Genomic DNA, 27,488 nt, shown 5'->3' on the forward strand with positions numbered 1-27,488 from the left:
CATGCTTTGCTCAAAGTTGAAAATTAAATTCTTTTTGGTTGCTTTGAATTTGAGTTCAGAATGTGCTGGAGTGTTCTGTTGGTTCCTCTGTTGCTTCCCTTGTCTACATGAGAGCGGTATGCATCGTTTGCCCATCACCTGCTCTTTACCATGGGCTGCATCTCAGACCTGGTCCGTTCGTGTGTACCACTTCACACCTTAGCCTGTCCACCTGGGAAGGCCTTGTTCCTAAACTTTTCTGACACCCAGCACAAGTTGGATAGCATTTCAGTCTGAATGAGGATGCAGTTTTGGAAACTGTTATGTAGAAAGTTTCCTTTAATGAATACAAGCAGAAAGAATTTGAAGTGGAGCCCAGATATTTCTTCTATAATTTTGTTGGGTTGCCCGTTCACTGGCAGCTGCCTCGAGTCACTCACAAAAATTCTCTTGCTGCTACTCACTACATCTGCTCACTGCCCCATGCCCATTTGCTCGATTACAATCTCCAGGAAGCCTCAGAATTTCAGACGTTCAAGGGCAATGAGAGAGGTATGCATCTTCAAAGGCTGCCTTTGAAGTTCCTGGAAAGCAGATGCCTTCCAGGAACTCTCTGCAGACTGCCTTTTCAGGTGCTGTCCTTGTCCTCCCAAGGATGTGATATCATCCTGTCCAGCCAGCTCAGCAGAGAGATGCTGAGAGCTGATACCACAGAACACACAAAGAGATTCACAACCAACTGCTGATAACTGTGCACAGGCATCATTGCTCTCTCAGTTCCTTTAGTGAGAAATTGCTGAATTAATTTTGCTAATCATCATTAAACTAATAATAATTAAGAGAGTGGGTTCACTTTTATGACTTGATAAATGCTGATAATTGCCAACCTTGCTGACCCCAAAATGAGACCGTTTACTGTGTTGTCTCAAGTAGGAAGTTGCCCTTAAAGAAAGATTAGATTTAAAGATCAGCTTTATCTGTCACATGTATATCAAAACATCAAAACAAAGTGAAGGGTTTCGTTTTGCATCAAAGAGCATCAGTGTCATGAGGATTGTGCCGGGCACAGTCTGCAAGTTTACCACACTTCTGGGGCCAACATAGCAAGCCCATAACTCATGAATCCTAACTTTACACCATCCAGGCTATACTCTCTTCTCATTGCTGCCATCAGGAAGAAGGTACAGGAGCCTCAGTACTCACACTACCAGGTTCAGGAACAGTTATTACCGCTCAACCAAGCTCTTGAACCAGTGGCAATAACTTCACTCAACTTCATTCACTCCATCACTGAACCAGACTCACTTTCAAGGACTCTGCATTGTGTTTTCTCAATATTTATTGATTATATAATTATTATTAACATTCTTTTCTCTTTCTTTTTGTACTTGCACAATTGTTTTTTTTTCACATTGTTGCCCGTCCTGGTGGGTGTGGTCTTTCAGTGATTCTATTGTGTTTCTTGTATTTATTCTGATTGCCCGCAAGAAAATGAATCTCAGGGTTGTATATGGTGACATGTATGTACTTTGAAAATAAATTTTCTTTGAACTTTGAACTTTGGAATGTGGGAGGAAACTAGAGCATCTGGTGGTCACGGGGAGAAACTACAAACTCCTTACAGACAGCAGTGGGTATCAGACGCTGATCGGTGATCGCTGGCACTTTAAACCAATGCGCTAACTGTTATGCTATTGTGCCGCCCCATATACAGTAGATTCAAAGATGTTAAATTTTTTCATTTCAATCCAAATTTTAAAAAAAAATTCCACTCTATTTCTCTTGCTGCATCTTAATTGAGGACAAATCCAACTGTATTGTTGCTTTGTTTAGTTTTCCCTCTGTTAGGAGATCGACTCCTGGTCAGATTGTCCAATTGATTCCTAGATACCTTGCTGCTCTCCACGGTTACTCGCCATATCCCAGTCACCTTTTCTATTCAAATTATACAAATAATTGTCAATTCCTATACATAGTTTGAGACATGGTGTTCACCCTGGGTGCCAACAGAACATTTCCGAAGAGGAATGTTGTATCTGGGTCACTGCATGGTGTAGCTTCATGCTTTTTATTGGTGGATAAGTTTTTCTTCTATGGAGGTGAGACAAATAAATTGTTACAGGTTGGTTTCTTGCCACTAATCTAACTTAGCTCCTCATCTAATTCAAAATTTCCATCTCTGTCTTTGCTTTTCATGATTCTCTAGTCTGGCCACTCTATGCACTCCTAGACTCTGCAGCCCCCACCCCTATCTCCAGCCATCCAGATCCTCTGCTCCTTAAATCATTCTTTCTTTCTTTCTTCCTCTAAGATGCTCTCAAAATGTTAATTGTTGTTCTTTCATAGAGGCTGCCTAGATATCTGAATATTTCTACAATCTTCTGTTTATGAATCTGTGGAATTCTCTGCCTCTGGCAGCTGAGGAGGCCAAGTCTTTATATATATTTAAGGCAGAGGTTGACAGATTTCTTGATTGGTCAGGGCCTGAGGGGATATGGGGGGAAGGCAAGAGATTGGGGCTGAAAGCAAAATTGGATTAGCCATGATGAAATGGCAGAGCAGACTCGATGAGCCAAATGGCCTAATTCTGCTCCTATATCATATGGTCTTGTGTATCAATATTTAATCTGTAATATTTGCTTTTAACTTTGACCAAGCTTTCAGCTTCCTATCAAACTTTGTCTGACTTTGCTCCCACTTTAAAGGGACAATATAAATTCAAACTGTAATTTCTGTTTAGCAAGAAGAGCATTGAGGAAGTGTCTGTGCATGTTGCATTCAATGCAATGACAGAAGAGACCGGAACTGCAGGATTATACAATTTACAGAGGGTGATATGCTTAGTTCCTTCCACTGTCAATGTGGTTTTGTTTTGTCAGCTGTTCAAATCCAGCCATGGACCTTTAGACTTGATCAGATCAACTTGAGCATTCAGTCCCAAAGAGAATGAGATTGGATATTGTAGTAAGAAGCAATTAACCTGTCATATCATTAGATTAAGAAGTATATGTACATCAGTTAATAAAACATTTCCTACCAGATGTATATTCCAAACTCTGAGTAAAACAACCATCTATCATTGGAAAAAGTTTAAACAGGTACTGTAAGTGTTGGGCACGTGGCCAAGTGGTTAAGGCGTTCGTCTAGTGATCTCAAGGTGGCTAGTTCGAGCCTCAGCTGTGGCAGCATGTTTGTGCCCTTGAGCAAGGCACTTCATCACACATTGCTCTAGTCTGTGCGAGGAGTGGCGCCCCACACAGACTTCCAATCTGCGCCTTGTAAGGCATGAAAATGCCCGACGCAGGCTTCTCATGGTCTGAGTCGACGTTCCCTTCCTGACGTAAGTAGAGCTAGAACATATGCATGTGTGCATTCATGCATATATATATATATATATATATATATGTGTGTGTGTGTGTGTGTGTGTGTGTATTTATATATATATATATTTTTTTTTTAAATTATTGTTCTTGAACCAGGCATTGCTATCAGATACTCTTGTCTTCAAAGCAAAACAGCTGGGAGTGCCCTTCTTCCTTCATGGTTGATGTGGCTAATTCAGTGGCCCAGAGTCTGCAGGTGAGGCAGGGTTGAGAAATAACTGTAACCTGTCAAAAGCAGCCTAATCAGGAGGAGGTTGTCTGCAGTGGAGGGAGAACATGCTAACTCCACGCAGGCAGCACCCGAGTTTGGTGTTGAGCCCAGGTGTGGAGTGCTGTGAAGTAGCAGTCGAGCTATTTCAAGATCAGTCATCCAATTGTTATGCTTTTGTTGAACGTGTGACATCACAATACACAAAATGGCAGCACCTTTTTGTTTATTGCTCTTCAGACTATGTTTACCCTACATTCTACTCATGAGCGACCGGCTACAAAAAGCTCCAGTGGGGTAACACTCACCCCTAATTTGTTAACTGCAGCCAAGTTGTTCCCTTGGTGATGGGGCCTGTGTTCCGGTTCCCAGGATCTTTTGCGACCAGACCTCGCCTTTGAGGCTCACCAAGCTTTGGTGGGCTCCATTGGGAGGTTTCCATGGGACCCTTCTCCATACTGCGATCCAGCTGTGACCATCCTGAATTGAAATTCGTTTCACTCCAGGAAGGAGGGGAAACAATTGGCTCGGTCCTTCCACACAGATTTAGACTCGGCATTTGTCCAGCATTCCCAAAATATTCTGGGGATGTCCTGGGAACGAGCGAGTCTTCTGGCAAATTCAACTGCAGATTTGGGAGTTTGCCTGAGACTTCAGTGCAATATGGAACTCTCATTTAAGACAACCTTAGATGACCTTGTTTAACATTTCCATATCCAAAAGTGCAAAGGCTTGGTGAAGGCTTCCGGAGGAACCAGCACAGATTGATCCCACCTTGTGTGATGTCTGCTGGGTCTTTTTGGTTTGCATGGAACGACCCTCACTGGACCCCACCTCAGAATTGCATTGGCTCTGAAGCAGACGTTGTAAAAGGTGCTATATAAACGCAAACTTCTCCAGGAGAATTTTAATTCATTTTTGTAACGTTCCATTTAAAGAGGGAGAGGAAAGAAATTAAAACATGTGTTGGGTATTCAACATGAAGTTAAATGGAGTTGAGCAAGATTGTATCTAAACTTCTGATAAAGTTTCCACACATGTCACTTGGTGTTTAATCATGCCCTCTTGCAACCTGATCCTGGGAATTGTACTCTTAAGTATCTTTGCCGGCTCTGTAGAGAGTGGTAGCAAGGTTTCTTCCATTCTGAATGAAAACCTCTCCTCTCATCCCTAGTGTTCGGTTATGAGGGTAGCTTTCGCTTTGCCACAAATCTGTGGCAACTGCATACAATTACAGAACAGGGACGTTATCAGAGGAAAACAGAAATGGTGTAAAACTGGAAAATCACAAGAAAAATTATCAATGACTTACTTGACAGGTGAAAAAAAAAGAGAAAAAAGAAAGGAATGGTGAGGTAGTGTTCATGGGTTCATGGACTATTCAGAAATCTGATGGCAGAAGGGAAGAAGCTGTTTCTATAATCACTGAGAGTGGCTCTTTAGGCTCCTGTACCTCCTCCCTGATGGTGGCAATGAGAAAAGGACATGTCCTGGGTGACGGGGTCCTTAATGATGAATGCTGAATGCTGCCTTCTTGAGGCCCTGCATTTTGAAGCTGCCCTTGGACGTGGGGAGGGTCATGCCCATGATGTTGAAAGGAACCTGGATTTCACTGACAACTAACGTGCAGATGTAGCAGGCAATTAGGACGGCGCAGTAATTCAGTTAGTAGAGCCACTGTCTCATAGTGCCAGAGGGCCAGGTTCAATCCCAAACCCCAGTCCTGTCGGGGTGCAGTTTGCACGTTCCCTCTGCATTTCTGCTTGGGTGTGCCAGTTCCCTCCCACATCCCAAAGGCATGGTGCTGGTAGTTTAATAGGCCGCTGTCTCTAATGTGCAGGTGAGCAGTAGAACTTAGAGGAGTTTATTGCAATGTGAGGAAAATTAAATAGGATTGGTTTGAATGACTGATGTTTGGCATCGATTCATGGGGCTGAAGGGCCTGTTTCCATACAGTATCAGCCCAAGACTCTGTGAAGGTAAAGGTTAAGGCAGAAGTATTTCAGTACAAGAGTAGCATTGTTGGACTGTAATTACCTATGATGACATTATTACCTACAGTTTTGATCTTAAAAAAGATATACTTGCTATAAAGGGAAGATAATGAAAATTCTTTAGACTAGTTCATAGAACATAGAACAGTACAGCACAGTATAGAACGTTCAGTCAGAGATGTTGTGCCAACCCTTTAACCTACTCCAAGATGAGTCTAACCTTTTCTTCCCACAAAGCCCTGGATGGTGAGCCTCAAGGGGAGAGACTGAGTAGGCTGTGGCTTTATTCTCTGGAGTTCAGAAGAGTGGGCAGAAAACTCAACAAGGTAGAAATGGGGAGGATGTTACCTATGGCTGAGAGTCGAGTGGGTCTCTACAATTAGCGGTAGCTCATTTAGGAATGAGATAAGGATAAATTTCTTTATTCAGGGGGTGGAGAATCTTCGGAATTCTCTACCCTGGAGGTCGTGGGGGCTCAGGCATCAACTGCATTCAAAACAGGGATCTGGGAGGAATCGGACAATATGGCTGACCTCTATCCTCAGGCAAGTGGTATTGAGGTAGGAAGTCAGCCATGAGTCATGACCCTGTTGAATGGGAGAGCAGGCTCAAGGGGCAGGATGATTTATTCCTGCTCCTATTTCATTTGTTGTTATGTTCGTGGACTGTAAGGTAGTGCGGCTTCAGAAGGTTGGCGCACCGTCGCTCAATTCATTAAAAGAAACTGCAGGGAGGTCTGAGGCTACTGGGAGAGCGAGGATAGCGGGGAGGGTGAGGATACGGGGAGGGTGAGGATAGCGGGGAGGGTGAGGATAGCGGGGAGGGTGAGGATACGGGGAGGGTGAGGATAGCGGGGAGGGTGAGGATATGGGGAGGGTGAGGATACGGGGAGGTCTGAGGCTGTGGGGAGGGTGAGGATATGGGGAGGGTGAGGATACGGGGAGGTCTGAGGCTGTGGGGAGGGTGAGGATACGGGGAGGTCTGAGGCTGCGGGGAGGGCGAGGATATGTGGAGGTCTGAGGCTACTGGGAGGGTGAGGATAGCGGGGAGGGCGAGGATACGGGGAGGGTGAGGATACGGGGAGGTCTGAGGCTGCGGGGAGGGTGAGGATACGGGGAGGTCTGAGGCTGCGGGGAGGGTGAGGATACGGGGAGGTCTGAGGCTGCGGGGAGGGTGAGGATACGGGGAGGTCTGAGGCTGCGGGGAGGGTGAGGATACGGGGAGGTCTGAGGCTGCGGGGAGGGTGAGGATACGGGGAGGTCTGAGGCTGCGGGGAGGGTGAGGATACGGGGAGGTCTGAGGCTGCGGGGAGGGTGAGGATACGGGGAGGTCTGAGGCTGCGGGAGGGTGAGGATACGGGGAGGTCTGAGGCTGCAGGGAAGGTGAGGATACGGGGAGGTCTGAGGCGTGGGGAGGGCGAGGATACGGGGAGGGTGAGGATACGGGGAGGGTGAGGATACGGGGAGGTCTGAGGCTGCGGGGAGGGTGAGGATACGGGGAGGGTGAGGATACGGGGAGGTCTGAGGATACGGGGAGGGTGAGGATACGGGGAGGGTGAGGCTGCGGGGAGGGTGAGGATATGGGGAGGGTGAGGATACGGGGAGGGTGAGGATATGGAGAAGGTGAGGCTGCACATTCTCTGCCCAAAGTTGCAGAGTCTGAACCAGTAACTAAGGAGGTCACCATCACTGGAGGTTGAACTCATTTATTACAATGTAGAAGGCCACTCAGCCCATCAGGTCAATGCCCATTCCCTGCTTTGCAATCTTAGTAGTACTATTTTCCTGCTATTATTTCCTTTTTTGCCATTTCCCACATTCCCTGAAACTCCTGAGCACCCAAGAGTCACCCGGTCACGGGGAACCTGCAGACAGCACCCAGTACCAAGCAGCGGTTTGACCAGCTACACCAGCAGTGGGAGTCATGCAGGGTTCTGGCTTTGACATCATGGGAAGTGTATCAATGCACTGAGGCCAGCTTGTAAGGAATATCAGCTGAAATGGAAAGCTGTAGCATTCAGCGAAGCCTCGATTATCTGTGACTCTTTGCTTTAGAAAAGGAACGGCTGGGATTGAACTGACAGGGGCCACCTCACTAGAGAGGGGAGTAGAAACAGAACTGGAAGCTATATCATAAGAAGGATGAGACCATGCTGAGATTGTCAGCAATTTCATCTTGGTTGCAGCCTCCAGTGTCTTGATTTTTTTTTCTTTATTGCTTGGTTGTTTTTATGGACGTTATCACTTTGCCACTTGTGGGATTTTGCTGTGTGCAATTTGGTTGCATTGTAACCTATACCACAGTAGCAAATGTCCTTCGGAAGTACCCAGTTGATTGTACATTGGTTTGAGGCGCCTTGAATGTGTGACTGGCACTAAATAAGTGCAAGAGATTTTTAACTGGGAGACACGGACGTTTTTTCAATTTATCTGCAGAGGTGAGCAATCCAGCATTGTTTGAGTTAAATCCTCTCATTGTTGGTCACTGCATGCACTTTTTCTTGTTGATGCCACTGTATGTTGGAAATTCTGTAGTGAAACAACTTTCTGATACTCTGTGTGGATGAGTTCAATGTAATACCTGACTGTGAAAAGCCCATAAGCAACTCAATTCCAAAACTTTGTTTTCTGTCCCCTTGGGCCGGGGTTGGGGCAGGGGGAAGAATACTACAGGAGTAGTGCTACTCTCTCACAGCTCCAGAGATTCCAGTTCAATCCCACCTAAAGGTGCTGAATGTGTGTGGAGTTTGGACTTTCCTCTGTGACTGTGTGGCCTCGATCAGGTGCTCTAGTCTACACCTGCATCCCAAAGACGCTGTGGTAGATTGACTGATTACTGCAGGTGGGTGTTGGGAGAGGTTTAGTCCTCATTTGGTGTGTGAGGGAGATAGTTTATAGTGAAATGAAAGGGAGGGATGGGATTAATGATTGTTTCATGGGAGTCCAGTGTGGATATATGTGCAGCCAATCTTGTGTAAATCTGTTCGGTCCAGAATAATGACCCCTGGTTGTCACCCATGCAGGGCTTTTTTACGCTTTCGAGGTCTAAGAATGTTTGGGGTCATTTATACTGAAAGAGCTCATGGTAGGAGAGTTGAGACCAATTGGGCATTGATTTAAGGTAGCCATGTTCACCAGCAGGGGCTCTGAAGTGTCCATCTTCCGGTAGATAAGTTTGCTTTGGAGTCATGCAGCGGAGAAACAGACTGTTGGCCCTACCATGTCCGTGCTAACATTCAGTCCCAGTTACCAGCACTTGGTCTGTAGCCTTGTACATTTGGCCAATTCAAGCACTTGTACTGATACATCTAAAATGTGGACATCTCTGCCTCCACCCCTCACACAGGCAGTGAATTCTACAAACGTAGATTCCGAGCACCATATGGGCGAAGAAAACTTTTCTATAAACCCTTCCTCATTTTACCGATTTTTCTTACAACCCAGAAAGAGACCATTGGGCTCATTGAGTCCATCCCATCACCTGCTACCTTCTCACGTAATTTATTCACCGCTCATACTCATCAACTCTATCACCCACCTTCTTATGAGGAATAATGAAATGGCCAATTAACTTACCAACCAGTACATCTTTAGGATGTGGGAGGGAACCAGAGCATAAAACTTAAAATGTAGACCAGTACAGCACAGGAACAGGCTCTACATCCCACAAAGTCGTGCCGAACTAATAGAGCTAGTGACACCTAGTCCCTTCAACCTGCACATGGCCCACATTCTCCATTCTCTGCATATTCACGTGCCTATCAAAGAGTCTCCTAAACACCTCTGTCTTATTTGTCTCCACCACCACCACCACCACATTCTAGGCACCTATCACTCTCTGTTTAAAAAAATACTTTGAACTTTCCCCTTCTCACCTTAAATATGCACGCTTTAGTATTAGACATGTTGACTCTGGGGAAAAAGAGATACTGGTTCTCCACTTTGTCTATGCCACTGATAATTTTATAAACTTCTATCATGTTCCCCTCAGTCCAGAGAAATCAACCCTCATTTGTTCAGCCTCTGCTTAAAGGACATGATCTCTAATCCAGGCAGCCTCCCAGTAAACTTCATCTGCACCCACTCCAAAACCTCCACATCCGTTCTGTAATGGAACGACCAGAATTGAATGGGGGAAATCATAGGGAGAACATGCAGACTATATTTTCGGCATAGCGATGTGAGTTCCTATCCATCAACCCTCACCACTGACCACCAATCCTCACCACCGATGCTGTTTGGTCAAGCGGTCTGTGGTTGACTTACCTGTGCCATGGTCCCATTGTTCAGTCATTCCTCTGTCTTCTAGTGCCCCACCCCATGGTACCCCGGTCCTCCTCCTACCCCTCTGGTATACCCACTGCTATATCAGGACCTACTTCCTCCCAGCTCCCTCAGGAAGGTGGAGCCCATGGAGAGAAGACACTTGCATTCTTCTGCAGGTGCCTTTGTTGAATTTGGTTGCCAACCTTCATGAGGAGCAGCTTCCTCTAAACTGAGGCCACCTCCCCACTTTAATGTGCCCTGAATTTCGGGCCTACAATTGCATCTCAAACACCATTAGTCAGGTAGAATTTCTTTTTCAAATTCATAAAGGTAAAATAAAGAGCACACCCACTGATGAAAGGATATCTTCAGCCATATGAAAGACATCAAAGCAGACCAAAAACACCAGAAGGAGGGAGGACGGTGTCTGGTGGAGAGGAATGAGCAGAGGCCTGAACACTTCTCCCCAAAGAACATCATATCAAAAAAAATGCATCATTTGGATTGGTCAGGGTTTGCACAAGCCCTCAACTGAGGAACCAGTAGCAGTAGAAATGCTGGAAATATTCAGCAGGTCAGGCATCTGTAGTGAGAGAAACTAAGTTAATGTTTCAGACCAAAGACGCTGTGAGGGTTAAAGCAGAAAGAGAGGATGAGGTAATGGCGACTTGGAATGCTGTGTCTCTTTGAAAGCCCCAATAGAAAAGTCCAAAGGTGGAAAAGTCAATCAAATAACAACTTCTTAAGGTGAATAGGAGTTTGATACAAAGCATTTAAGTGCTCGCTGAAACCATCATTGTTTAAATATTATCTCAAGCCTAATGGATTCCCCCTGTGAAACTTGCGCTGCTCGCGATTCTGTGTCAAGGGTTGTTAGACTGCCTGTCGTTCTGTTCTGACGCTGGAGAAATGGGTTTCACCACAGGCCCAACCCAAGAACAGTTGCAGAACCACAGTTGGTGCACAACGATCGCTCACCCTCAATTAGCTGAAACATGTTTTGTCCTTTATTGTGTGAAGTCTGGAGAGCAAATTACAATCAAAGCCACCAATTAGAGAGCTTGTAATTTAGGATTCTGGAAGTTTTCTTCTTCTTATCTTATCTATCTTCCTTCACTATACTTCTCACCTTCACTCTTTCCTTCTATCTCTCTCTCCCTCGTCTGCTCTTCCTCTACACGCTCTTAACCTTCCCTCTCTTTGTGCCCATCTTTTGTTTTTTCTCTTTCCCACTCTCTCACTCAACACCCTACTCCTCTCTCCCCTCCCTCTCTTTATCAAGCCCCTTCTCTTTGCTCCTTCCCTCCCATCTCTTCTTCTCTTGCCTGGACCTTTCTCTGCTCCAACCTCTCTATCTCCTTGCTTTGCCAAAAGTGGGGGAGGAACGTCGACTCAGACCGTGAGAGGCCTGCGTCGGGCATTTTCATGCCTTACAAGTCGCAGATTGGAAGTCTGTGTGGGTCACTACTCCTCGCACAGACTAGAGCAATGTGTGATCAAGTGCCTTGCTCAAGGGCACAAACACGTTGCCACAGCTGAGGCTCGAACTAGCGACCTTGAGATAACTAGACGAACACCTTAACCACTTGGCCACATGCCCAACACATTATGCTTTCCAAAAGAGAGGGCATAAATTAGAGTGAAAATGAGTGGGAAGTTAGAGGATTGGGAAGCTTTTTAAAAAACAACTAAAATGCCATGAGAGAGAAATGATAAAATATGAGGGTAAGCTGGTCGGTAATATTAAAGGGGATACCAAAAGTTTTTCTAGATTTATAAAGAGTAAAAGTGGGATGAGAGTCGACTGGTGGAAAATGATACTAGAGAGGGAGTAAAAGGGGACAAAGAAATGGTGGACAAACTGAATAAGTATTTTGCATCAGTCTTCACTGTGGAAGGCACTAGCAGTATGCCAGAACTTTGAGAGTGTCAGGGGGCAGAAGTGAGTGTAGTTGTTATTATTTAGGAGAAGGTGCTTGGGAAGCTGAAAGGTCTAACGGTAGATAAGACACTTGGACCAGATGGACTACACCCCAGGGTTCTGAAAGAGGTGGCTGAAGAGATTGTGGAGGTATTAGTAATGCTCTTATAAGAATCACTAGATTCTGAAATGGTTCGAAGGACAGGAAAATTGCAACTGTCACTTCATTCTTCAAGAAGGGAAGGAGGCAGAAGAAAGGAAATTATAGGCCAGATAACCTGACTTTAGCAATTGGAAAGATGTTGGAATCCATTATTAAGGATGAGGTTTTGAGGTATTTGGAGGCGTATGATAAAGAAGGCCGAAGTCATCATGGTTTCCTGAAGGGGAAACTTGCCTGACAAATATGTTTGAATTCTTTGAGGAAATACAAGCAAGATAGACAAAGGAGAGTCAGTGGATATTTTTTCAAAAGGCCTTTGACAAGGTGCCATGCATGATGCTGTTTAACAGGATAAGAGCCCACAGTATTACAGGGACAATGCTAGTATGGTTGGAAGATTGGCTGACTGGCAAGAGGCAAAGAATGGGAATAAAGGGGGTCTTTTCTGGTTGGCTGCTGGTAAATACTGGTGTTCCACAGCAGTTGGTATTGGGGTTGTTTCTTTTCATGTAATTTGTCAATCATTTGGATGATGGAATTGATGGTTTTGTGGCCAAATTTGCAGATGATACAAAGATAGGTGGAGGGGCAGATAGCGTTGAGGACCTAGACAGATTGGGAGAATGGACAAAGAAGTGGCAGACGGAATATAATATAGGGAAATGTGTGGTCATGCACTTTGGTAAAAGAAATGAAAGTGTAGACTATTTGCTAAACAGGGAGAAAATTCTAAAATCAGAGGTGCAAAGGGACTTGGGAGCTCTGGTGCAGGATTTTCCAAAGGTTAACTTGCAGGTTGAGTCAGTGGTAAGGAAGGCAAATGTATTGTTAGTATTCATTAGGAGGAGGGAGGAGAAGATGGTGGCACGACGCAGTGCGCGCAGCCGTTCCGAATGAATATCGATATGTGTAACTAGGGCTGCTATGTACAATCCGGATTTGATGGGGACAGCCGTGAGAAAGCGCAGAGGGACATCTGGATTAACTCCTGAAATGCCTGCTTTGCTGCTGCTGCGACTGTGGGATCGAGAATCTCTGGAGACGAAGGCCCTGAATCCTCGGCTTTGCGTATCGACTGTTGCCAGGGCCAGGGTCAAAACGCTCGGCAGAGATGGTGCTCGGTGCTCGGGGTCGAATAGGTGGTCGGAGGCTCGGAGTTTTTCGGATGGACTCAGAGTTGGACTGTGGTCGGATGCTTACGAGATGCTGCATTGGCAAGTTGGCAGTGCTGGAGGTTTACCGTCTGCGTGAGATGATGGGACTTTCGAGAGACTCTGAGACTTTTACCGTGCCATCGTCTGTTCTTATCAAATTACGGTATTGCTTTGCACTGTTGTAACTATATGTTATAATTATGTGGGTTTTGTTAGTTTTTAAGTCGGTTTGTCATGTGTTTTCGTGATATCATCCTGGAAAAACATTGTATCATTTCTTAATGCACGCATTGCTAAATTACAATAAAAGGGGACTGCGTGTCCTCATAATCATAATAATCATTTTGAGAGGACTAGAATATAAGAGCAAGGATGTAATGCTGAGGCTTTATAAGTCATTGGTCAGACCGCATGGAGTATTGTGAGGATCCAGAGGAGATTCATGAGAATGATTCTAGGAATGAAAGGGTTAACATATGAGGAGTGTTTGATGGCTCTGCGCCTGCATTTGCTGGAGTTTAGAAGAATGAGGGGGATCTCATTGAAACCTATCGAATAATGAAAGGCCTAGAAGAGTGGATGTGAAGAGGATACTTCCTATAGTGGGTGAGCTTAGGACTAGCGGACACAGCCTCAAAATAGACAGGTGTCCATTTAGAACAGAGATGAGCAGGATTTTTTTTAGCTGGATGGTGGTGAATCTGGAATTCTTTGCCATGGGTGGCTGTGGAGGCGTCATTGAGTATACTTAAAGTGGAGATTAAAAGGTTCTTGATTAGTCAAGTCATTAAAAGTTACAGGGAGAAGACAGGGGAACGGGGTTGAGAGGGATGATAAATTAGCCATGTTGGAATGGTAGAGAAGATTCAATGGGCTGAATGGCCTAATTCTGCTTCTGTGTTGTTTGGTCTATTCCTCCTTTCCCAATACTCTTCTCCCTTTCGTCTTGCTTCCCTATTGTCATGGTATTTATACCCTGGGTACTTGAACTTGATGCCCTCTCTTCTTTCTCTCTCTCACTCCTTCTGCTTTCTATCCTTCCCTCTCTCTATCCTTTGCTTCTCTCTCCCCTCTCCTTGCTGATCACCCTTCTCTCAATCTCCCCTTCTCCTTCTCCATCTCTTCATTATCCTCTGCCATCTTCCACCTATTCTTCCCCAACCCCTCTCTCCTTCCCTCTGCCTCTTTCCCACTTCCCTCCCCATCTCCTGTTTACTTTCTTTCTCTTTTCCCCTCCCCGTCTCCTCTGTCTCTCCCCTCCCTCCCCTCTCTTTCAATCTCCGTCTCAGTCAGAGTCTGTATTTTGAAATCGGAGCCAGCGAATACATAAGCAAAGAGACATGAAGTTTCCCAGAGCCAAAGGGGATGTAAAGTCAAGGTTACAATCAGATTCAGCCAAGAGCTTATTAAACATCAGGACAGGCTCGAGGGGCGAAGCGCCTCCATCTGATCCTGATATATATGTCCCCACCTCTTTCCCTCCCCCATCTCCCCTCTTACTATCCTTCACCCCTCCCTCCATCAACCTCTCCCTCTTCCCCCTCACCTTTTCTCCACCCTTCCTCACGGCTCTTCATGCTTCTCTCCTGCTTTCCTTCTCTTTCTCCTCTCACCCCTTCATAATCTGTCTCCCTTTCACTCCCTCCAACCCCTTCCTTTCTTCTCTGCCCCCTTTGCTCTCTAAACTACTTCCGTCTCTACTGTACCTGCTCCCTCCCTCCCCACCTCTTTCTCCTTGTCCTTCTTCTTTCACCCTCTCCTTTCCTCCATCCCCTTTCCCCTCATCCCCCTCCCTCTTAGTCTCTCACTCCACGACATTTAAAAGGCAACACACATAAGCACACAACAAAGGCAACACATATGTGTGTTGCTTGAAATTCCAGCATCTGCAGATTTCCTCATGTTTGCACATTTAAAAGGCACTTGGACTGAGTAGGTGGAGTGGAAAGATTTTGAGCAGTAAAGGCCAAGTCTTGGCAAATGGATCTAGTTTAGATAAACATTTTGGTCAGCATTGACTGGCTGGGGCGAAGGGCCTGTTTCCATGCTGCATGACTCTATGACGCTCCTTCCTTTCCATCTATCCCCCTCTCTCCGACTTTACTCCTTCACAACTCTCTCTTTGCCTATTTCATCCCCTTCTTTGTGAACCCCTTCTCTGACATCCTCCTCTCTTCCTTTCAGTCTCCTTCTCCACCTTGATCCTCCCCCCTTCTCCCCTTTCTCTCTGTACCCCCCTCTCTCTCTTCCCTTCTACCTGCAACTTTCCTTCCTCTTTCTCTCTCTTTCTCCCCCTCCCCTCCCCTTCTTGGCTCTCAGCCGGATACTGGAACGGGCAATCTCACCAGCCGTCTGTGTTGTTGTGCGTGGGGTCTTGCTGTGTCATGTTTGGGCTGCACTGTTTCCTGCCTTACCACCGTGCCTATGATTGCCGGATAGGGCACTTCGGTGCAGCCTGAGGTCATGCAGTCACACGCCTTTCGATGGGATCTTGTTGATGAGGCGGCTGGTGATATGTGGATGGGAGAACGGAGAGCGAGTGCTTTGGAGTTTACGGTGACGCCTGATGGAAATGGACAGGGCAGAAAACTCCGATAATTCGCCATCCCTGAGACTTCAGTTGCTCTGGACTGGTGGAATTTGCACACTGTTGGATGTGAGTCAGATCAGTAATAAACACACCTCCATTTCCCTAAATCTTACACTTGACACTGTGGTTTAGTGAATTTCCTGAAAACCCAGTGAAGTTAAAGGGAACATCTGTGCTCACAGTGGCAAGTTCACACATGTTGCCGTCCCCAATCCCTCGCCCGGCTCACGCCCTGATTCCTCTCCCCAGCCACGTTCGGACCCCTTTGGCTGGGTACCAGACCCAGGACGTCTGAGTTGAGCCAGAGTTTGCCTGCACCGGGCTTTGCACTGAGAAGCTAGAGTGTTTCCCCAGTGCAGGCAGAGGGTGTTCACCAGGCTGGGTGCGAGCCTGGCTGGATGAGGGAGAGGGAGTGCGGGCAGCGGAGGGTTAACAGAAAAGGGAGCCTGTTTCTCGGTGTGGGAAGTGCAGAAGATAAAGCACAACTGCTGAGGGGAGGAGGCCAAGGGAAGGGGGCGGCTCCCCTCTCTCTTTGGTCCCGGAGCAGATGCAGAGAGAGGAGGGAGCGAGGGACAGACGGGTTTCCCAGACCGTCTGTGGGACGGCTGGCAAATTCCTCACGGCACAGGAATTTTACAGGACCACCCCCCCCGACAAATCCAAGACCAGCCTCGGCGAGGAGTTTTTCATAGCCCTGGTCCCACCTCCCCTTGTCCACTGTTTCTATCCTGACACCCGGGCAGTGTGTTTGGTGCAGGGAATGTGTGCACCTCTATCGGGACTCTGAGTGTCGCTCTGTGTGCCGGAATGGCAGGGAAGTTGCAGCTGGCCGTCTTCTGCCTGTCGTTGGTGTCCGTGGCGCAGGCTGCCAGCTGGTGGGACTGGTTCAAAGGAGCAGAGGAGGAGGACGACAACACCACCGCCGCTGCCATCGCGCCTGTCCCGGGACCTTCCTCCCAGCTGGACACAGCGAGCCCCAGCCCCTCCCCACCCACCGCGGGGGGCGGGAGCAGCCCCGGCCAGGACAGCCTCGCCGGGGTGGGAGCCAGGATACTGGACGTGGCCGAGGGCATCCAGGACCTGCTGCAGAGCTGGGACCAGCGAGGCGTCGAGACGCAGGGGCCGGTTGGGGTGCTGGCAGCAGGACAAAAGGATGCTAAGGGACCCCAGGCCAGTGCACCCTCCGTCCTGCTGGCACCCAGTGGGACTGCACCCACAGCAACAAGCGATTCCCTGGCGGACCAGACTCACACTGCAGTGGAAACCCTGACACCCTCGCCCATCGCTCCCTCATCCACCTTCTCTTCCCTTCCCTTGTCCTCAACCACCCCCTCTTCCCCTCCCTCACTCTCAACCACCCCCTCCTCCCCTCCCTCACTCTCAACAACTCCCTCCTCCCCTCCCTCACTCTCAACCACCCCCTCCTCCCCTCCCTCACTCTCAACCACCCCCTTCTCCCCTCCCTCACTCTCAACCACCCCACCTTCATCCACGACCCCCTCAAGCCCTTCCCACTTGGTGAGTCGCACAGTCGAGCGTGGCGCCTCCTCAACTCGCCCAACCACCAGTCAGCAGTTGGGCCAGTCCAGCCAACTGGACGCCACGCCACGGTCAGAGAGCCCGTTAACGAAGAGACGCTGTGACTCCCGCTGTCCAGGTAGCCTGCTCCAGACGCTGCTGCACCCCGCTGCACCACCGGCTGCTGACGCGAGGAGAGGCGGGCCTCTCACAACCAGTGTTTCCATTTGGGGTCCCTCGCCCGAGCCATGGAAGAAGGGTCTGGAAGCCGTGAATGGTGGATCAGTGACCGGCCCCCGCCGAGCCTCACCGACGGACAGCCCGGTGCATGAAGCCACCCACTCGCGAGTGGCAGCGCCTCCAACTAATCAGCTATCCCATGATGCTCTAGAGGGTGGCCGCAACATGGCGGACAGGCAGGGTGGGGACTTGAGTGACGGCCAATCTCTCCTCAGCGATTGGGGCACCGAGGCTCCGTCTAGGCATGATGGGATAGCGCCGGATAACTTAAACCTAGCTAACAGGCTGGTATTTAATCACAGTATAACTAATGGTGAGCTGGGCCCCTCTGTTGCTGCTGTGGGAGCTACGCTGTATCTACTAACCCCAACTAAGGCTCCGGCGCTGGTGGCTGCTTTAGAACCTCGCTCCGGTTGGACTGTGACTGTCTCGGCACCTCCTGGACCCTCCGACTGCGCTCCGCTGCCTGCCGCCTTGAAATTCTGCCGCAAGCTGGGCCGTGGGAGCTCCCGGCTGCCCGACCACCTCCGGCAGGCCAGCGCAGCAGAAACTCGGGAGTCCCTGGTGGGCCTGGGCCACCTGTTGTCCTCCCACTGCCACCCAGCCCTGGAACCTTTCCTTTGCCTACTGCTGGCACCAAGGTGCGACTCCCCTCCCCGCTCACCTCCTTGCCGGGGCTTCTGCGAGTCCGTGCGGGACAGCTGCTGGACTGAGTTAGTGGGCACTGGCCTCCTGCTGCCCTGTCACTCTCTCCCCAATGAAGAGGAAGGGTATGGGTGCCTGTCCCTCAATGATAGCCGAGGTAAACCAACTCACGAACAAAAAAAAAATTACACCCCCTGCTTGGAAGCCTGAGAGAGACTCAGGGTATTGTCTTAACAGGGAGAGCACAGAGACTTTTAAGTACTTGCTAAGGTATTTATAAGTGGTACTCAGCGACAGCTTGGATTTGTATCCTGTCTTTAATGTAATACATCTCCGGTCTAACAAGTTTTAACACAGAGGAGCAGGGTTTGCTTGGTGGGGGTGGGGGTGGGGGGTGGTCTTAAAGGAAAAGAAGGAGGTGGAGAGGTTTAAAAGTGTAGGTTCAGAGGCTGCTGGCTCTGCAAACGGTAGCACGGTCACTGACAATGGAATGAGGAAAAAATGGAGGGGTAAAAGCATTTGACAGGTTGGTGGGTAGAGTAAAATACTCCTGGAGCTTTTGCTTGTTGGAATTGCTTCAGGAAGACGTTGCAATACGCGGTTTGTAGCGGTAGTGTTGCAGTTTTGTTTTTAGAAGTTCAGGAGTGCCTGGCTAAACAAATTGCTGAAACAACAGAATATGATGAAAATGATTCCTCTCATTAGTGGATTAGAGGCGGCAGTGTAGCAACCTGGGTGTAGAAATTCTGTATAAAGGTATGTGTGTGTGTCCAGAGAGTGGGGGATGTAAACACGTGCCCGTGATCAGAAAGTGATTACCCCTCAACCCCCGAACCAGGGTGGATAACCTCACTCACCCCAACACCGAAATGATTCCACAACCTATAGACTCACTTGCAAGCACTCTTCGACGCATTCTCAATATTTATTATCTATTTATTTATTATTAATTTGTTTTTCTTTTGTATAGCATTTGCGCACTTTGTTGTCTTTTGTACATTGGTTGTTTGTCTGTCTTTGTTTGCGTATGGTTTTTCATTGATTTTAGAAACATAGAAAACCTACAGCACAAAACAGGCCCTTCGGCTCACAAAGTTGTGCCGAACATGTCCCTACCTTAGAAATTGCTAGACTTCCCCATAGCCGTCTATTTTTCTAAGCTCCGTGTACCTATCCAAAAGTCTCTTAAAAGACCCTATCGTATCCGCCTCCACCACTGTTGCTGGCAGCCCATTCCACGCACTCACTACTCTGCGTAAAAAAACTTACCCCTGACATCTCCTCTGTACCTACTCCCCAGCACCTTAAACCTGTGTCCTCTTGTGGCAACCATTTCAGCCCCGGGAAAAAGCCTCTGACTATCACACATTCAATGCCTCTCATCATCTTATACACCTCTATCAGGTCACCTCTCATCCTCCGTCGATCCAAGGAGAAAAGGCCGAGTTCACTCATCCTGTTCTCATAAGGCGTGCTCCCCAATCCAGGCAACATCCTTGTAAATCTCCTCTGCACCCTTTCTATGGCTTCCACATCCTTCCTGTAGTGAGGTGACCAGAACTGAGCGCAGTACTCCAAGTGGGGTCTGACCAGGGTCCTGTATAGCTGCAACATTACCTCTCGGCTTATTGTGTTTCTTAGCATTTACTGTGAACACCTGCAAGAAAATGAATCTCAGGGTTGTACATGGTGACATATATGTGCTTTGATAATAAATTTACTTTGAACTTTGAAAAGGTGGGTGTGTAAGAAGAATGTAGATGCTTTGGAAACTGGGGGTATGTAAGGAGTTGGGTGTATGTGTGTGTCTGGTTGGTGCGGGTGTGTCAGGAGGTTGTGGATGTGTCGGTGTATTGGGGGAATATGGGGAAGGATTGTGGGTGTGCCAGGAGGGTGTAGTGTGTAAAGAGTCTGTGCTTAGGTGTGGCAGGAAGATGTGGGTCTGTGGATGTGTACGTGTGTTAGGAGAACTGAACAAGATACTGAGAAACACAAATCAAGGTCTGCAGCAAACCTGACCAGATCACTCCAGTTATGGAGTTGTTTGAAAATCTTTCTGCTCAACGCTGCCAAGTTTCATCAAACCTTTCTTTAATTCAAGCGCTTGCTGAGACAGCTGTTGGCTGAAGGTTTCAAACTGGGCCAGCAAACAGCCGAACATCTGCCGCTTGGGTTAATCCTGATCCAAGCAAGGCATTCCCTGGCAGAGCAGCGCTGAGCGGGATTCATCCGTGACGGGCAACCTGCCGCTTGTCCTGTGCGTGAGCCAAGCTGCGGTTCCATTGATAACGGGGAGTTTGGGACGAGAGGAAGGAAATTCCATCTTCTCCCTGTGGCTGTGCGGCTTTCCATCTGGTGTGCCAGTTACCACTGACCAAAGCCATGCCTGTTGCGGGGTGGGGGGGGGGTAATTGGCCACAGTGGGTTGGTCGTGATCTGTACTTGAACAGTAGAATCCGAGGAGTGGATGGGAATGTGGGGAGAATAATTAGCAGGGAAAAATTAGTAGGGAAATGAGATTACACTGTAGACTGTCAGAGATCTGATGGGCCTTATGCCTCCCTCTGTGTTTCAATGAAATCTGAAAAGGTGTACACAGCAGGCAGTAAATCTCTGTGTGACTTTACTGTATTCTTTCCAATTTCACCCTATTAGTCACACTGGGATTAGTTGTCACCTATTTGGTCTTAGTTTTATCTCTCATCGCCTGTTGCACTTGTCTCCAAAGGTTTTCTGAAGAAACACATATCCAGGTCTGTATAAATCCTGAACAAATCACAACAGATATGGAATTGCTAGGAATGTGACTTTTCACTTTGTTTTCCCCAAACCCCCTCACCTAGCTTCACCTATTACCTTCTAACTTGCACTCTTACAACACACTGGAGGAACTTAGCAGGTCGGGCAGCATCCGTGGAAAAGATCGGTTGACGCTTCGGGCCGGAATGTCCTGACGAAGGGTTCCGGCCCGAAGCGTCAACCGATCTTTTCCATGGATGCTGCCCGACCTGTTGAGTTCCTCCAGCGTGTTGTGAGTGTTGCTTTGACCCCAGCATCTGCAGATTATTTTGCGTTTACAACTTATACTCTTCCTCCCCCACCTCCTTATATTGGCTTCTTTTCCCTTCCTTCTCAGTCCTGGTGAAGGGTCTCAATCCAAAATGTCGACGGTTTATTCCTCTCCATAGGTGCTGTCTGACCTGCTGAGTTCCTCCAGCATTTTGTGTGTGTGTGTGTGTGTGTGTGTGTGACTCTGGATTCACAGCATTTGCAGAATCTCTTGCGTTCCTGATGAAACGGGAGGTTGTAGTTCTTAATTTTTAAACCAGCTGCTGTAACAAAGTGACTGACCCTGTCCAGGGAGATAGCCGTGGGGCCTGAGTCACGAGTATGGTTGCCCGAGAGGTTTGGGTGTGAATTGCTGGTCCTGGGTTGGAGTGGGAGACCTCGGTCAAAGCAGTTGCTGCAACCCCCGTGTAATTGAACTGGTGATGCACAGAGACAGCTACTGTACACAGTGGGGCTTCATGCCATGAAACATTCCATACTTCAACAGTGGAAGGGAATGCCACAAGATTAAAATCGTAGAAGTGTGAAAAGGCCAAAATCTGCAGCTGTTTGACATGCAAAATTCCACTGCGTTTTGACATTGAATGCTTCAAAAACAGAAGGACACTTCAGTTTCTAACGCTTCTTGAGGTTAGATGAGGGATCCATCCTACCTGGCCACTACCAGCAGGTTCTGGCCAGTTATCTTCTTCCAGAAGATAAAATAGACCAAACCTACTGGAATCTGAACCAAAAGACAGAACACTGCAGGAACTCGGTGGGTGGAGCAGCGTTGGTGGATGTAAAAGGTGCAGGTGGACATTTTGGGCTGGGAAGAGGAAGAATAGCCAGTGTAGAGCGGTACGAGAGGTTGGGGTTAGGAGTAGAGGTTGTTGGGTGATAGGTGGAGCCAGACAGGAGGGGATGACAGGCAGATGGAACCAGGTGAAATGGAGGGGGGGTGTGTGGGGGGGGGGTTCTGCCCGTCACCTACCAGCCTCTGACCCACCCAATTCCACTTCTCTGCACAGGGGGCCTCGGTAATCCTGGTTGAGTTTCCCCACCCCTCCTCCGACACCTTTGATCATCTGGCCAATCCCTGCCCATCCTGATCCCCTCCTACTGGATCTCGGCTCTTGACAACAAGAAGAGCATGTGGATTAAGGGTAGGGCCCGAGAGTGGAAATGCAGGGTGGAGTCGTAGAGTACCACTCAATTAGACCCTGTACCGGCTGTTTGATTTGGCCTAGGAGCAGTATTAGGCCCTTCTGTTCAGCCATTCAGGTATGGCTAATAACTCTTAACCCACTTACCAATCAAGAACCCATAAATCTCTGGCCTAAATACACCCAATGACCTGGACCCCACAACTCTCTGTGGTAATGAATTCACCAGAACTCATCCGATTTCTAAATGGACATCGAGCCCATGACACTAACTCACTACTTTTTATTTCTGGTCTTTTTTGACTATTTGTTTTAACATAACTATTTAATAGACACATACATATACTTACTGTCATTGTTTTTTCCTCTATGTTTATATATCGTGTATTTCACTACTGTTAACAAATTTCACAACATACGCCAATGATACTAAACCTGATTCTGATTTTCAAAAGCAACTTGTGTATCTACTTCAGGCAATAAAAAAAACTTCTGACTATAAGAACTCCTCCCATTAAAAACATTAACAACTTTATCAATCTCATGCACTGGTTCTTCAGTTAATTACTTTAAATGTCTCCTCTTTTTACTATCTTCCCCTCTCTCTATCAAAACTCCTCATACTTCTGTCTAAATCTACCTTGCATCTTTTCTGCTGTTAAGAAGATGGCAATGAATATTCCTCACGAGGGTCACTGGAAGAATGCCGAGCAGTGTGGCTGCCCGTACTGTTGAATGAAACACTATTGTCCATCTCCTTTGGCATTGTGCGTAGAGGCTGTATGAAGTTGTCAGTGAAGGAGGGAAGGATGTCTTAAAAACAGCCCTTTCCTCGGTCCAGGACGTTTCAAGAAGTTTCCTTGTCAATGAAGTACTTGTTAAGGTTTAGTCCCCATTGTAGGACATAGCCAATTTGCAAATAGATGACTGAGACAAGATCCATAGAAAGCCGTTTTTATGAGAAATAACTATTTGTTTCAGATGGTGGATAACTCACCTATTGGTCTTCCAAGTAAAGTCCTGGGTACTTTTATGGGGACAGGGCGCCTCTTAGTAAAGCAACTCTTCCTTACGTTTATGTATCACTGATCGAGCGATTGCTATAGATTGCCAGTAATGTTTAGATCAATGGGAGACTCTGGCGGGGGAGTTAATGAGAAAGTGATGACATTAAAATCGGATCAGTGTAGGATTAGTGTAAAAGGATGTTTAAACGGTCTGTGTGGGCCCGTCTCTGCTGCTGTGCCTCAGAATTCGTGACCTCCTGACTCTGAGTGCTATTGACTGAGCCACAGCTGAACAGAGTTAGATGAAAAATGAACAATTAAATGCCTATGCACAGATACAACTATTTCCCAGTGACAGTTTGGAATCTCATGGGTCAGCAGTAAGAGTGGTGTGCAAGGATGATGTGAAAATGTACAGTGAAATATTTGGTTCTGACTGATTGCTGTAAAAGTTCTGTTTCCCAGTTGGTATTAGTTTATTATATGAAACATGCCACAATTTAGTAATGGAGGTGATGACCACAAAGTCTAATATGTAGATGTATAATTCCTTTGAAACCAGTTACGCAAAGTTGTATCACACGCACAGCTTCTGTGTTTCAAAGACAAGAGATGGATTTTAGGGTCCATATTTAACAAAGGGAAAAGCTGGAGGCTGAAGGCACAATGAGAAGAATTAAGTGGGGAAACAGCGAAGGTGCAGAGATCGTGCAGGATTGTAGGCCTCAGGAGGCTGTAGAAGGAATAGAAATGGAGAACAGATTCTGGATCAGGATCCTGACTGCCCCTGGAACTGATGGCCTGAGTGTTTCAGGTATGGATGAACAAGCCTGGCCTTCGGTTTGTTACAAGTGCAGTCACTCGCTGAGTATGTACAGGCTCGTGCTGTAGTCCAGCACCCCAAGCTTCACCCAGGAAATGGCGAGCCTTCTGATGATGTGCTGCTTCAGGAGGAGCAGGATCACTCTAACAGGAGCTTTTTGATTTCCACGTTTAATGACTTTCTGAGGACCACAGCTCTCGGAGATCTCTGCATCTTTGTTTTCCTTTTCACCTAATTCTTCCCGTTGTGCCTTCAGCCTCCAGCTCTGAAATCCATATCCTTCTCCCTTTGTTTAAGATGGTCTTTGAAGCTGTGCGTGGGGTATAACTTTGTGTAACTGGTTTCAATTGAGCCTTGCACTTTGCTCTGTTGGCACGTCTCATATTAGTTTTCTTGGTTATCCTTGGTCATTAGACAGACATTCGCTGTTTTCCGTCCCTTCAAGCGATGAGCGATGACAGCTTCACCTTTAGTCATCAAGTCATAGAGAATTACAGCATGGAGACAGGCTCTTTGCTATCCCGAGTCTGTGCTGACCATTAACCATCAATTTACATTAATTTTACATTCAGGAAGGGTAAGATGAGGGATCACAAACCAATCCTCGTAGAGGGACCAGAAGTGGAGAGGGTGAGCAATTTCAAGTTCCTGGGTGACAGTATCTCTGAATCCTAACATGGATGCAACACACCACTGCAGCCACAAAGTAGGCAAGACAGCAGCTATATTTCATCAAGAGTTGGAGGAGATTTGGTTTTTCAACTAAAGCACTTGAAAACTTCTGCAAATGTACGATGGAGAGCATTCTGACAGGCTGCGTCACTCTCTGGTTGCGGGGGGTGGGGGGGGGCTACTCCACAAGATCAAAATAAGTTGCAAAAACTTGTAAAATTAGTCATTTCTACCTCGGTCATGGGTACCAGCCTCTGCTCGTTTCCAAGGCATCTTCAGGGAGCCGTGCCTTAGGAAGGCAGCATCCATCATTAAGGATCCCCATCACCCTCTTACATACTGGTACGAAGCCTGAAAGTACACATTCAGTGATTCAGAAACAGCTTCTTCCCTTCTCCCATCCGATTTCTGAATGGACATTGAATCCTTGGACACAATCTCACTACCTTTTTATTTCCGTTACTTTGCACTAACTTTAACTTAACTATTTAATAGACATATATATACTAGGTAACTCAGTTTTTTTCTTATTTATATCATGTATTTCATTGTACTGCTGCCGTAAAGTTAACAAATCTCATGACATATGTCAGTGTTACAGACATCCCACCTCTCCTGGAAGTTCCGGGAGTCTCTCGCATATTAGTAGTGGTTCCCTGATGCCCGCAAATTATATACAATATCCCGGAAATCAATTTTTTGAGAACGAGTGAGAGAGCGCGAGAGCAAGAGAGAGAGCACGAGAGCAAGAGAGAGCGCGAGAGCAAGAGAGAGCGTGCGAGAGTGAGAGAGAGAGAGAGCACAAGAGAGAGCAAGAGTGTGAGAGAGAGAGAGAGAGAGGGAGTGTGCCATGGGAGAGTGTTCCAAAAAAAGAAAATACAAAACGAACATCACCCCAGACTACCCTAAAGTGTACCCCTGCCTAATAGGGGTCAAAATAATGACAGTGTTGCTCGCTGCACTGTTTGCAACAATGACTTTTCTATTGCCCATGGTGGGTTAAGACTGTAAAAGACATGTTGAGGTGAGTTTAACAGGTGTCATTCATTCATTAGCATAGCTAACGTTATTTAAACTAGCTGGCCAGCTGCTAAGGAGCTACTCTATTGCAGACATCCCACCTCTCCCGGGAGTTCCAGGAGTCTCCCGCAAAATGGTGGTGCTGCGTCCCTGAAATGAGTTTTTCCAGGGTGGGATGTCTGGTGTTATTAAATCTGGTTCGGACATTAATGCCTTTTATTTTAAATTCTCCCCATGTATTCCCATCAACTCTTCCCAGCAATGAACTAACCTAGCAGCCCACACATTTTTGGGATGTTGGAGGAAACTGGAGTACCCAGTGTTCACAAGGAGGGAGTACAAACTCCATGCAAGCAGTGCCCTAGGTCAAAGCCGGAGCCGGGTGTCTGGTGCTGTGAGGCAGCAGCTCCAGCTGTACCAGTGTACTGCTCTAAAGTACAAACCATTGCAAGGCAACAAGCACTAGTGACCTCAAGCTTGCCAGGACAAGAGCCATTGTAGGAGATAATACAGGGACAAGGCTGGAGTTAGCCAATAGGATGGATTTGGTGTAACATGGCTGCATAGCTATGTAGTGACACAGTTCTATTTTGTTTTCAACCAGGAAGTTTCTTTGCCAGCAATTAAGTGGGGGAGAAGCAGAAATTGTTCTGATGAATTGGGTTGTTAAAGGATTATAGTTTTTCCTGCTCCAGAATTGCTCTTTTACACATGATGATTTTCCCAAGGTTAAGAAGTCTTGAACTACCCTGTACCGGCTGTTTGATTTGGCCATGTTAGTGTTCTTGAAATCGAGCATCTGTCACTAACCAGCGTGCTGCAGAGACAGATTTTCTTTCCCATGCAAAGTTACTCAGAGAGAACGATCGCTGGCGGCTCTCACCTCTTCAGTATGTCTGTCACAGTGATTTATGGGTGTTGTGGGATATCGGTCACTTCCCTGGTGGCTTTTTAGTAGATTCTCTCTTGTGCTCTCCTCCCCCACTTATGCCTGTCTATCTTTCCCTCTCTCTACATACATATGTATATCCAGATTTCTACTGTACTCCTCTCTCTCACCCTCTCTCCATCTCTGATTCATTCTCTCTCCTCCCTCTCTTCCCTTTTCACATTCTCTCTCCCACCTCCAATCCACACTTTGCTCTCCCTCCACCCCTCTTCCTTCTCCTTCTCCCTCTTCCCTCATCCTACTCCTCTCTCCCCCTTTTCCATCCTTCCCAAACCTATACCTCACCCCTCTTTTCCTTCCTCTCCATTTCCCTCTTTCCTCGTTTAACACTTTCTTTTGTAGCTTTAACTTTCCTTTGGACCAAAATTGTCCCATACAATCTATAATCCATATTGATTTTTTTTGGCAAAAGTCAGAAGAAATGGATATGCACACAGTTGAATATTGTTTGCCTACGTTGATGTTGCTTGGCATGTACCCGCACAGATTTCTGATGCCAGGGTACCATGGGATTGATCTGCCTGTCCCTAGGTTGTGTGCACGGTGAAGGCTAATGAGTTACTGCCCTAGTCATTAGCAGGTGACCTTGCGGTTGAAGGACGTATTGGGAAGTTTACAGATACGAGGCTGCGTATGCTGGAACTGGAGCAAAATCATGAAGGATGCAGCATGTCAAGTAGCATCTGTGAAACGAGAAACAGAGATAATTTTGGTTTGGGGACACGTAATTCTGTTTCTCTCTC

At 47.1% G+C, this 27,488-nt stretch overlaps 1 protein-coding gene across 3 annotated transcripts in view; it reads left to right on the forward strand.

Annotated features, from left to right (window-relative positions):
* col18a1a (collagen type XVIII alpha 1 chain a) overlaps nt 1–27,488 on the forward strand; it is a 291,702-nt gene that overhangs the window by 138,808 nt on the left and 125,406 nt on the right. The window contains exon 1 of one of the 3 annotated variants that reach the window (XM_063051687.1): nt 16,212–17,314. The exons of 1 other annotated variant lie outside the window; for it this stretch is intronic. In XM_063051687.1, the coding sequence (XP_062907757.1) occupies nt 16,465–17,314 (850 nt within the window). In that variant the 5' untranslated portion in view covers nt 16,212–16,464. One more of the 3 variants, XM_063051688.1, reaches the window with a different exon arrangement.

This window comes from Mobula hypostoma, chromosome 6 (assembly GCF_963921235.1).
Source record: "Mobula hypostoma chromosome 6, sMobHyp1.1, whole genome shotgun sequence".
Taxonomy (NCBI): Eukaryota; Metazoa; Chordata; class Chondrichthyes; order Myliobatiformes; family Myliobatidae; genus Mobula; species Mobula hypostoma.